Source organism: Lissotriton helveticus, chromosome 1_1, assembly GCF_964261635.1.
Source record: "Lissotriton helveticus chromosome 1_1, aLisHel1.1, whole genome shotgun sequence".
NCBI classification, from domain to species: domain Eukaryota; kingdom Metazoa; phylum Chordata; class Amphibia; order Caudata; family Salamandridae; genus Lissotriton; species Lissotriton helveticus.
Genome location: NC_136057.1, coordinates 1,627,045,969 through 1,627,058,368, shown reverse-complemented (window position 1 = coordinate 1,627,058,368; position 12,400 = coordinate 1,627,045,969). Strand labels below are relative to the sequence as shown.

The window sequence follows — 12,400 nt, the reverse complement described above, 5'->3', positions numbered from 1 at the left end:
AGCGGCTTCCTGGCGCTGAATACAGATGCTGTATTTAGGCACGAAACCTATCTTAACAATCGAACATATATTTGTGAATAGGCCCAACCGTATTTAGAAAGTAAATAAGGCTTATAAATATAGTGTTTTTAAGGACTGTCTAAAAGAGTTATCTGAGTGCACCAGATAATACTGTGGCAATATACGTACACAGCGATTTACAAAAGAGAGCAGTAAAGTCCAACAGACTTGAGCTTCACAAAGCACTTTCTGAATATATGAGCCTTTTATGTTCTACAAAAGGTAAGTAACCATGGCGAGTGTCTGATGTCCTTGGGCAAGTCACTCCGGATTTCTGGACAAGGGCAAGAGGTGGTTTGATTGGCTGTTAAACATTTATGAGAATAGGCAGCATGGGTTAAGCGAAGGTGACACAGCACAATGATATATATCCCACCTACCATGGCAACTGTAAAATGATGACCCCGAGATTAATAAAAGCAGAATTAGCAATAATTGCATGCATTGGCAGGCTGCGTGTTCCATGCAGTTCATGGCTGAGGTCATGGTAATATCTCCTTCGAAAACCTATACCTTATGCATTTTTATTCCCATAAATGAGAATGAGGACCATGCCTTTAGCATTTATTGAAATGCTCAACCCCTATCTGTTGGGGGCAAGTTCCCATTGCTGTCCGATTTCATCAACCTTTCACTTACTGCAACCTTCTTTCCTCTTTGGTTCAATCGTGTCTACAGCTACTCTTTCCTTTACCACTCCTGCTCCCTGCTGACCAGAAAGCTAAGGCTGTGTATCCTCAAAGCACTATTTTACTCTATGGATACATAACAGTGCTTTGTTAAACCTCTCAGCCACAAGGTTGTTCCTCCTTTCACTTACTGCAACCTTCTTTCCTCTTTGGTTCAATCGTGTCTACAGCTACTCTTTCCTTTACCACTCCTGCTCCCTGCTGACCAGAAAGCTAAGGCTGTGTATCCTCAAAGCACTATTTTACTCTATGGATACATAACAGTGCTTTGTTAAACCTCTCAGCCACAAGGTTGTTCCTCATTTTCCTTCTCATGGTTTCTGTATTCCAAGCTCTCCGTCACACCTCAGCCTTTTGTACAGACACAAGAGCGGCATGAAGTGCTACACAAATGTACAAATGTCTACGATAATACCTGATGGTCCCCTTTAACTTCTTTTGTCAGCATCTTTCATTTGAAACACAAACTCAGACCTTCTGACTTTTCTAATACGTTGTTTAACTGTTCAGCGTCCATGTTTGTAAAAATGTATTCCATTGTACACTCTTTATTTTGCTAGATCTACAAGAATGGAACAAAAGTCAAACGGTAGAATAAGCCCTACGTGGGACCAGAAACCCAGCCCCTGGAAAACGAGTAAGTATTTTTGAACTACCACTAGGGATTTGACTAAGAATAGATTGAGTATGTATTTATTAACTAGCAGCATTATAAATTTGATTACAAATGTTGTAGAAGATAACGGTGCATAGGATGTTGGACAGGTTGTGTGGTTTACATATACCAAATGAGGCATCAAGGTAAGGTGGAATAGGTGCTGCTGTACTTGGAACACAAATGCAAAATGCATGCATTTGTATTCCACTGGACTAGGGTTGATTAGTAGTTACTCGTTGCCTTCAAATCATAGAAGATGGTAGTTTAGGGTTGCTTTAAACTCCAAGTGAGGGGAAATCCTGTATATCAGATGTCACTGCACACCTGTGGAGCGGTCGTGAAAGTAAGAAAAAGGAACCTGGATGCAACAGTTTGCTTTGCTTGACATTAGTACATTTTGAAGGGTGAACGTATTCTATGCTCACTTACTGTGCATTATGCTACCATCTACTGTCCAGGTACAGAAATAATCTTCAAAGTAAGCAGAGTTATCAGTGGCACTGACCACTGCTCGATATGAGTCACTATGATGAGCGCACGCACGCAATATTCCAGTGTGTAAATCTTCATTTTATTTTTTTAATGCCTTTAAGTTTGGAAAAGAGACTGGACTCTGTACATCGAAATGTTTTCAGTGCCCAAGAGCACAGCAAGGCCAGTATCACATAATGAAGTAGATTTAAAAAAAATGTAGATGTCAAAGCTGCCCATAAAAATGTCAGGAAGCGGGAGATCAGGGACAGAGAATACATGTTTCTGGGGAGTTTGTATTTGTAGCATGTTTGCTGCAGATACACATGCTATGCACACTGCCATCCAAGGTTGAGCCTGGAATTTGCAATTTGTTTTTCTTGATGTCTTTTATGGTTGGCGTTGTGAGTCATATCTCCTTCCAAGAGGTAATGTGCATGTTTAACGGATTCTTTGTTAGAATATTTTTTTCTCCATCAGGCTCGGACGGACTGCGTCAGAGCTCTGTGAAGTTTTCAATGCCCATGCGGGCTACAGATGGAAAAATGGAAATCATTTTGCTCAAATTGATGTTTAGGGATTGGCTTATTTAATTTGTATTCCCGGATCGAACTGTCACGCATGTTCGCAGCAAAAAGAAGAAAGATGACTGCCACACAGAGGATAAAATAGACTTTAGAATGCTAAGTTTACTATTCTAAGTTATTTGCATTGTTTTGTAGTTGCTGCTGTGAGTTGGCAATTAAAGAAACATCATTTCCATTTTCCTTCTTCATATTACTACTTGAAGTCTCCTCCTGAAAAGAAACACAAACAACATATTAAAGGGTAGGAATCAAAACCGAGGGATAATATCAGCCTCAGTGTCTTTAATAAAATTTAGATTTTCTACCCATCCCAGCTGTGGAAAATCTGACTTTTATGGCAAGGTACAAAAGAATCTCTTGAATATGAATCTGATCACCAATCAGCAGCAGCTAAGATCCCAGGTAGTCCTCCTCCCAATAACAGGGCCTTAGAAGCTATAGCCCCCCTAGTAGAATGAGCTCCAAACTTTGATAAATCCATCCCCGCTCTTCTCATTACCTCTTTGATCCAGCGAGCTAAGGTAGGAGCGGACACAACCTTATGTGGGGTTCTGAAAGAACTGGGAGTCCGCATTGCATCTCAAACATTCTGTCCTTCTCTCATACTCACGCAAACATCTCACCACACACAATTTACTACACTCATCTAAATTAGGATAAAATATCATTCTAAACCTTGTTTTGGTTCTTTTAGTGATATAGAAGCAAACTCCTTCTGGTACAAAGGTATGCCCTGAAATTTCTAGAGCTCTAATATTTGAAACTCTTCTAAAAGAAACCAAGCATAATAACATAACTAACTTCAAAGTAAGTTCCTTTAACCTGTTCGATGCGCCCGTCGCGAGCACTACCTCGGTAGTGCTGCGCATGTCGGTTGGCCGGCCGACACACCCCACCCACTCAATAGAACGCCCGCACCGCGGCGGAATTTACACCGCGGTTAAGGGGTTAAATCCCAAAACTCATTTTCAATCCATCTCCATAATCCTTTAAGCACCAGGCCCACGTCCCACAGAGACTAATATTTTGCTCTTAGTGGCGCCTTTACTCTTATGCTCCTCAACAGCCTCTTAACCACATCATGTTGGCCTATAGGTAAGCGGTCTATTAAGTCATGTCCTGCTGAGATAGCAGACCTGCCGATGTTCACTGAACTGTAGGGTTTTCCTTCAAGGAAAACCTCAGCCAGATGACTCACTACCTCCACCAGAGGACCTGAAACGGGATCCAGACTCCTCGCAGAATACTAACAAACCCATCTTTTCCAGGCCAGCCTGTATGTTTTTATAGTCCCTGGAGCTAAAGATTCTTTAATACGTTTCGAAGCCTCCAATGATGAGCCTGACGCTTGCCAGGCTCTCCCGAAACCAGCCAAGCCATCAAGCTTAAGTGTCCCTGAAGAACCAAGTTGTGATACTCCCCTGATGCATTGGTCAACAACTCTGGGGTACTCTGAAGAAGAACCGGGTCGGCAATCAGCATTTCCATAATGTCTGAATACCATACCTGGGAAGTTCAGAACGGGGCTATTACACTATTTCTCCCTTCTCTCTCTTTACCTTCAGTAACACTATTTGAATTAAAGCAAAAGGAGGGAACGCGTAATTCCGTAACCTGCCCTAGACTTGCAGATAAACATCTACAGCTTCGGCTGTTGGGTCCGGCCTCCAACGGTAAAACCTGTGAATCTGAGCATTCACCCCGTTTGCAAACAAGTCCACTGTCGGAGGACCCCACTTCCTGTCTATCGATTTGAACATTTCCCTGTTCAATCTCCAATCAGCTGTCTTGAATTCCAATCTGCAATGGTATTGTTTATCCCCGGTAAGTATTGAGCTGAATCATAATGTTTCTCTGGCAGAAATGCCATAACTCCTTTAGCCAAGTCTGCTAAAGCTTTTGAATGAGTGCCCCCAAACTTGTTTACATATCTTACTGCTGAACTGTTGTCCATCCTTAAGAGTACACAGCATTTCGCCTGATCTTTGACAAAACTCATTACTGCAAAAGAAACTGCTAACCACTCCAAGTAGTTGATATGCATTTCTCTTCCCTGATCTGTCCATTTCCCACCTGTTGTCAGAGAGCCACATCTCGCTCCCCAACTCTGCAAACTGGCATCCGAACCTCTATTACTATATCTGGGCTTGGCCCTAAAATCGCCTTTCCATTCCAAGACTCCCGATTCTCCAACCACCGTCATAATTCCTCTCTTGTTTCTGAATATGTCTGAATCTGGACTCCCAGCAGCAGGAGGTCAGACTTGTGTCTGTGGCAGCAGAGTCCATTTTGTGACGCTGGGGCTCCGGTTAACTTTAACCGGGATAGTCAGCAACAACATGTCTTCTCCCTCTAGAAGGGTGGAATGCTACCCCCGTCGCCAGAATTGGCGCGGAGGTAGTATTCCAAAGCGTATGACACCTTACACGACATGTTTAGATCAAGCCAAACCAAAGTTAGCATTCAACCGCGAGGATTATAATGCACTTAAAAGTATATGGTATGGCAATATCATAGAACAGCTATAAGGACATGGTTCGAAAGCTGCAGACAGGCTCAGGTCATGCTAGAGCACCATCTCACACAGAGCCAAGCACTCTGCCTCCAGGATTGTTAAGGCCTGCCATAGGAGTGACTTATAGGTTACTGTGTGTCTATATATAAGGGTAGATATAGGACTACTATACCTAAGCAAGGGGTGATTACACGACCTTGCCCCAGCTGAGTGATCAGCCAGTTGTGTCAGTTTGAGTGGCCAGCCAGGGGTGGCATAATACATGCTGCAGCCCCTGGTAGGCCTTGGTTACACCTATGCCCTGAGTACATAAGGTATACTTCTACAGGGGCTGACAAGGTGAACCAATTCCCAATTGTGGATGTACCTAGAGTACATGGTGTGAATTTAGAGAGAGTGCATCTGGGCTGTGGGTCTGATTAGCAGGCCCACAGCCACATCTAAGTCGAAAACCAGTAAAGCAAAAAGTGGGGGTGACCATAGGAAGCATACCCTACTCTCCTACACCCCCCCAAACTTAGGGACATTAAACTAACCTTGACCAGTTGAGTCTTCATGTTCTAAGTGGAAATATCTGGAGAGTCCATCTGCATTGGCATGGTCAGTACCAGGTCTATGTTCCACTGTAAAGTCCATCCCCTGTAGGGAAGTGGACCACCTAAGAAGTTTGGGATTTTCACCCTTCATCTGATGTAACCATAGGAGGGGCTTGTGGTCTGTCTGAATCTTGCAGTGAGTGCCAAACAAGTATGGCCTCAGCTTCAGGGCCCAAACCATAGCAAGGCATCCCTCTCTATAGCTGACCAACGTTTCTCTCTAGGGGTCAGCCTTCTGCTTATGAAAGCAATGGGCTGGTCTTGACCATCTATATTCAGTTGTGAAAGTACGGCTCCCACACCCAACTCAGAAGCATCTGTTTGGACTATGAACTCTTTGCAGTAATCTGGACTTTTCAGAATAGGTGCAGTACACATGGCCTGCTTCAGGTCATCAAATGCCTTTTGCCAGCTAACTGTCCACTGAACTTTCTTTGGCATCTTTTTGGAAGTGAGGTCATTTAGTGGAGTCACAATGGACCCATACTTTTTCACAAACTTCCTGTAGTACCCAGACAGGCCCAAGAAAGCTCTGACCTGTGTCTGGGTGATTGGAGGAGTCCAGTCTCTGATGGTCTGGATGTTGCTCTCCAGTGGTTGAACCTGACCCCCACCTACCAGGTGGCCCAGGTACACAACCTTGCTCTGCCCTATCTGGCACTTAGCGGCCTTGATAGTGAGGCCTGCCTTTTGCAGGGCCTCTAAAACATTCCTCCGGTGGACCAGATGATCCTCCCAGGTGGAGCTAAAGACAGCAATATCATCCAGATAAGCTGCACAATAGTCATCCAGTCCTGTGAGAACTTGATTCACCAGCCTTTGGAAAGTGGCAGGTGCATTCTTCAAACCAAAGGCATTACCACAAATTGATAATGTTCTCCTGGGGTTGAAAATGCTGTCTTGGCTTTTGCATCTTCAGCTAATCTGATTTGCCAGTAGCCTGCTGTCAGGTAAAATGTGCTCAAGAACTTGTCAGAAGCCAATCTATCAATGAGCTCATCTGCCCTGGGGATGGGGTGAACAAAGCGATACAAAAGGGGATGATGGACGGAGCGCTTGAACAAATCAAACACTCACCCCCAGTCAACTGATCTGGGTTTAATCCATCACCATTCTTTAGTTCACTCAGCCACCCCAGTTCAGACATGGCTATATGCAAATCAGTCTGACCCTGTGCCTCATGGGAACAGTCCAGCCCGAACTGCCAAGCCATGTCTTTCCTGGACCGGAAACGAGCATCCTGGGACCGGTTTCGGATTCATAATCCTCATCAGCCAGGCTATCTTGAATCCAGTGGCCAAGTGAACAAGAGACTCACGTCTGAGCATACCCTGGGGATGGGGTGGGCATCTGTCCTAGTGACAGCATTGAGACATCTGTAGTCCACACAAAACCTCATATCTCTCTTACCATCTTGGGTGTGAGGTTTTGGCACCAGGACTACTGGACTGGCCCAAGGGCTCTCCCAGCTCCAACATCTTTTGGACCTCTGTCCTAATGCAGTCCCTGACATGGTCAGGTTGCCTGTAGATTTTACTCTTGACCGGCAGACTGTCACCAGTGTCCACCTCATGGGTGCACCAGCTTGTCTGACTTGGGGTCAGTGAAAACAGATGTCCGAAGGACTGAAGAACTTCACCATCTACTGACCCATCACCTGGGTTCTGAGTAAGCAGGTCTGGTAGAGGGTCACTCTCTTCCTCCTGCCCCTCATCTGTAGACATGAGCAAGCCCATGTCTGCCCTGTCGACAAATGCTTTTAGTCTGTTGACATGAAGCACCCTGTGGGGGCTTCTGGGAGTCCCAAGGTCCACCAAGTAGGTGACATCTCCCTTCTGTTCAACTATTGTATGGGGTCCAGACCATTTGTCCTGGAGTGCTGCTGGGGCCACTAGCTCCAACACCCATACTTTCTGTCCTGGCTGGTACACAGTCAGTACTGCCTTTTGGTCATGCCAAGCTTTCTGAAGTTCTTGGCTGGCCTCAAGGTTTTTGGAAGCCTTCTCCATATACTCAGCCATCCTGGAGCGGAGACCAAGTACATAGTCCACTATGTCCTGCATAGGCTTTTTGAGAGGTAACTCCCATCCTTCCTTCACAAGACATAGGGATCCTCTTACAGGATGCCCAAACAAAAGCTCAAAAGGGCTGTAGCCAACCCCCTTTTGTGGGACCTCTCTGTAAGCAAACAGAAGGCAGGGTAAAAGGATGTCCCATCTTCGCCTCAGCTTTTCAGGTAACCCTTTTATCATCCCTTTGAGGGTCTTGTTGAATCTCTCCACAATCCCATTACACTGTGGGTGATAGGGGGCAGTGAACTTATAGTTGACACCACACTCCTTCCACATTGCAGTTAAATATCCTGACATGAAGTTTGCACCTCTGTCAGAGACAACCTCCTTTGGAAACCCCACTCTGGAGAAAACTCCAAGTAGGGCCCTTGCCACAACAGGAGCTGTTGTGGTCCTCAGGGGAATAGCTTCTGGATACCTGGTGGCATGATCCACTACCACCAGTATAAATCTGTGCCCAGATGCTGTTTGGGGGTCCATTGGTCCTACATTGTCTATCCCCACTCTCTCAAAGGGTACCCCCACCACAGGTAGTGGTATGAGGGGGCCCTTTGTTGTGCCACCTGATTTGCCGCTGGTTTGGCAGATAACACAGGAGCGACAAAACTCCGTGGTATCTTCGGACATATGGGGCCAGTGAAAGTGAGGGACAAGCCTGTCCCAAGTCTTGTTCTGGCCCAGGTGTCCGGCTAAGGGAATATCATGGGCCAAGGTAAGAAGGAAGCCCCTAAATTGCAGAGGTATAACCAACCTCCTAGATGCACCAGGCTTGGGGTCTCTAGCCTCTGAATAAAGGAGCCCATCATCCCAATACACTTTATGGGTACCTTGAGCATTCCCAGCAGCCTCAGCAGCAGCTTGCTGTCTGAGGGGTTCAAGAGAGGAACAGTCTAACTGTGCCTGCCTCAGAACTGCCCTTGAGGGTCCCCCTGTCCCAAGAAACTCAACTTGATCAGGCTCAAGCTCTTCTAGGACAGTTCCCTCTTGGATCTCAGAATCATCCTCCTGGGAGGGCTGATCCTCAACCTGAGGCAGGGGGGAAGGCACTACCTTAACCCTCTTGCTCTTTCTCTTGGGTAGTGTCTGGTCTATTGTTCCAAGATCCAGCACTTGTTCAGGTAAGCACTTTTTGGCCTGTGACCTAGTCACAGCAAGAACATGTGCTGATATTTCCAGCATTTCTGCATGGGTCCTATACTCCAACTCAGACCAAACTGAGGTTTCAAGATCATTACCTAACAGACACTATACTGGAAGGTCTGAACTCACAACAACTCTTTTGAGGCCAGTTACCCCTCCCCAGGAGAAGTTAACAACTGCCATACTATGGGAGGTAGTGGCATTGCTAGCATTGGTCACTAGGTAGGTCTCACCTAGTATGATCTGATCAGGGTTCACAAAGTTAGGTGTCACCATGGTGACACTGGCACATGTGTCCCTGTAGGCCTGAGCCATCTTATCATTAATAAAAGGTGTCTGCCTGTACTTGCTCAGATTACTGGGACTTACAGTAGAGAACGTTGCTGTGTCCCCATCACAGACAAAAACAGCCTGAGTTGGTACTCTGACTAGGCCAGAGTCCACCTCAGTTCCCAGGGCCAACCCTACTACACCCTTTTGCTGGGAACCGCCACTAACACCTGGACTAGGGGGAACAGTTGCCTTAGGGGCAATGGTGATTGGTGCTGTACCCTTCTTGCTGCACTCACTAAACCAGTGAGAGACTGCTTTACAGTATCCACACCAGGGCTTCTTTGGACCTTCTTGTTTTTGTTTGTTCTTTTTTAAGCCACCCTCCCCCTGTGCCTTTTGGGGGCCTTGTGAAGACTTCTGGTCTTTTTGTTTCTGCTCATTACCCTTCTGGTCTGCCTTTTTCTGATCACCCCCTTGGTTCTGGTTTTTCTGCTTGATCCTGGTTCTGACCCATTTGTCTGCCTTCTTTCCCAATTCTTGGGGAGAGGTCAGATCAGAGTTAATCAGGTACTGATGCAATAGCTGGTTTTGACAGTTGCTAAGGATTTGCTCTCTCATGATCAAATTATACAATCCTGTATAGTCCCTAACTTGACTTCCCAATAACCAGCCTTCCAGAGCCTTAGTGGCACAATCAACAAAATCAGTCCAGTCCTGAGTCTGTGTCTTCTGGGTATCTCTGAACATCAACCTATACTGTTCAGTGGTTAGGCCAAACCCATCAATCAGAGCACTCTTCAGGATAGAGTAGTTGTTAGAATCCCCATCACTAACTGTGAGGAGCTTATCTCTACCTTTTTCAGAAAAGGAGAGCCATAAGATTGCTGCCCATTGACTTTGGGTTACCTGCTGCACTTTGCAGGCCCTCTCCAAAGCAGTAATCCATTTGTGGATGTCATCCCCTTGTTTATAGGGGGGCACAATCTTGCTTAGGTGTCTATTTTCATAGGACCTATCTTTATCCTTAGGAATATTGCTGCCACCAGTGGGTTCTAACCCACTCTCTCTATACTCTCTAGCACCAGCAAGCTTCTCTTTGGCCAGGGCAACCTCAAGTTCCTGCCTCTCAATCCTAAGAGCAGCTTCTCACATCTTTGCCTCATGTTCCTTTCTCTGAGGGGAAGTCATCCCTCTCTGAGGAAGGTCATGAGAGCTATTTGAAGCATGAGAGTGGAGAGATTCCCTGGAGTGGGATCTTCCTCTTCTCTGCCTCTGGTTAAGCCCACTTGGGGGTCTGTATGAGGGCTGCCCATACTGACTCCCATGTATGCTTAAGTTAGCCTGGCTAAGTCTGCTGACTGGGACCTGGCTGTTTGTCTCAAGATCAGAATAATCTTCTTCTACCTCCTCTCCTTCCTCTGGTACAGGAGTATCAGTATAATCATCAGAAGAGGGAAAGACTTAATCTGCACTACCTGTGTCACCTGTCTTAGGTGGCCGTTGAGCATCATACTCTTCTAAGAGCTCAACCAGGAACTTGAGGGTAGGGTTTGAACCCTGTTTTAGCCTTCTAGAAGTACACAATTGTCTCAATTCGTGGAAGGCTAAGGCTTCATATCTCGAAGCAGTCCTCAAGAGATCTACTTCTGCAGGCAGAGAACCACTGGGGTTCACTGTCTGAGACATGTTTTCTAGTGAGGTGTGGTGTTGCACCTACCTACACTATTTGTTTTCCTACAGAACCTCTCTAGGAGTTGTAGTCAGGGTGTGCTAGGCCCAGGCTCTACAACAGCTAAGTTCAGTAGAACTTAAGTATACTAAGACTTGTTTTTATATGTACCTATAGGTACCGATGTGATCTTTCAAATGATATCTCAAGATTACAAGTGGTAAAACAACAGCAAGCTCTAATCCCAACCGCTGCACACCAATGAGAGAAGTTGGCCTGGTATATGATGTTCACTATTCTAGTGAACACCTTGCACCAGTCCAAACAACCCTTATGGTGATGGTTGTCAGTCAACCTTATAGACTAGCTATCCTAGTGGTAGCGTGGACAGAACAGTCTTAGGCTAAAAGACTCTTGAGGGCGTGTAAAGCCAGCTGTTTTACCATATGTAACCCCTTGAATACAAAATGAAAGGACACCACACAGGATATATATAAAATATATATGTATTTATTTACTAACACACTCCTCTGAACTCTTTGAGATCAGAGGCCAAAGCACATAACAAGTTACTTAATCAGAATACGTTAAGTTGCACAAAATGCAGTTAGGCCCTAGGGGGCGAAGCAAGCCATGTACTAAGAAAGTGGTATAAGTACCACGTCACAAGAAAAGGAAAGGCCTAGGGCCTAGGGAATCGCTGGGGCTACACTATCTGAACCTTAGGTTAGGAGTAGGAGGCCCACAGGCGACGCGCGCAGTGTCTTTACACACACGCGAGATTCAATGTTAAGTCAATGGGAACTTAGAGTTTAGAAAAAGGATTTAGGACACTTCCGGTCTAGCTAGAAGGGAACAACTAAAAACCTAGGCACTTGGATAGTCAATACCCTTGGGAGCACCGAAGTAGTCGTGTTACCTCACCCACAGGAAGCGGGTGCATAGGTGTGAAGATGTGTCGGGTTTCGCCATTGAAGTCTATGGAGCCTGTGAAGAAAGATGCTGCAGGCGACCAGGAGGAAGATGTCCGGGTGGATCCAAGGGTGGATCGAGGATGAAGAAGACCTGAAAGCAGAGGGGACAGAGTCTGGGTCACTAGCCAGTGACCGAGTGGAACCAGGAAGGAACCAGACGACGTCTAGGAGCAATCAGGTGCTGTCGTGAAGCTTGTCTCTTCAGCCACGCGGACCAGGAGGCGTCAAGGACGACCAGATGCTGGAGAGGAGCTGTCCCACGAAGGTTCTCGCAGATGGAGGGGTCGACTGCCGGATTTGAGTCAACAAGCCTTGGCAAAGGCAACCCACGCAGGATTCAATTAAGGCTTCTGATGCAGACCAGCAAGGTCTGAGGTGCGTCACCTTTGCAGGGAGGCAAGGGCCAGTCTGGAGCAACCAGACCAGTGAGTTGATTCAAAAGGATCGTTGTCACAGAGGCTACTAGCCAGCGGGCCAGCAACCGGACAACGCGTAGAGCAGAACACAAGCAGAAGGGCCCCACGCAGAACTCGTGGAGTATGGAGGGCTGATCTTCGGTGCAGGTGGAGCTCGGATTCGGGGCTTCTCAATCCCCAGTGCACAGCTTCGAGGGTACCTCAAGAGCTGCACAGTTAGCAAGTTGTGGACTTTTCAAGATGGCTGTCCCATGTGTCTCGTCGCCTCCACGGATCTCCG

The 12,400-nt window shown here is 46.3% G+C and overlaps 1 protein-coding gene across 2 annotated transcripts in view; it reads left to right on the top strand.

Moving 5' to 3' along the window:
• The window catches only part of LOC144829387 (uncharacterized), an 815,409-nt gene that overhangs the window by 702,537 nt on the left and 100,472 nt on the right, over positions 1 to 12,400 (top strand). For both annotated transcript variants that reach the window (XM_078688502.1, XM_078688493.1), the window contains one exon: positions 1,310 to 1,386. In XM_078688502.1, the coding sequence (XP_078544628.1) occupies positions 1,310 to 1,386 (77 nt within the window). The remainder of the gene's footprint in view (positions 1 to 1,309; positions 1,387 to 12,400) is intronic.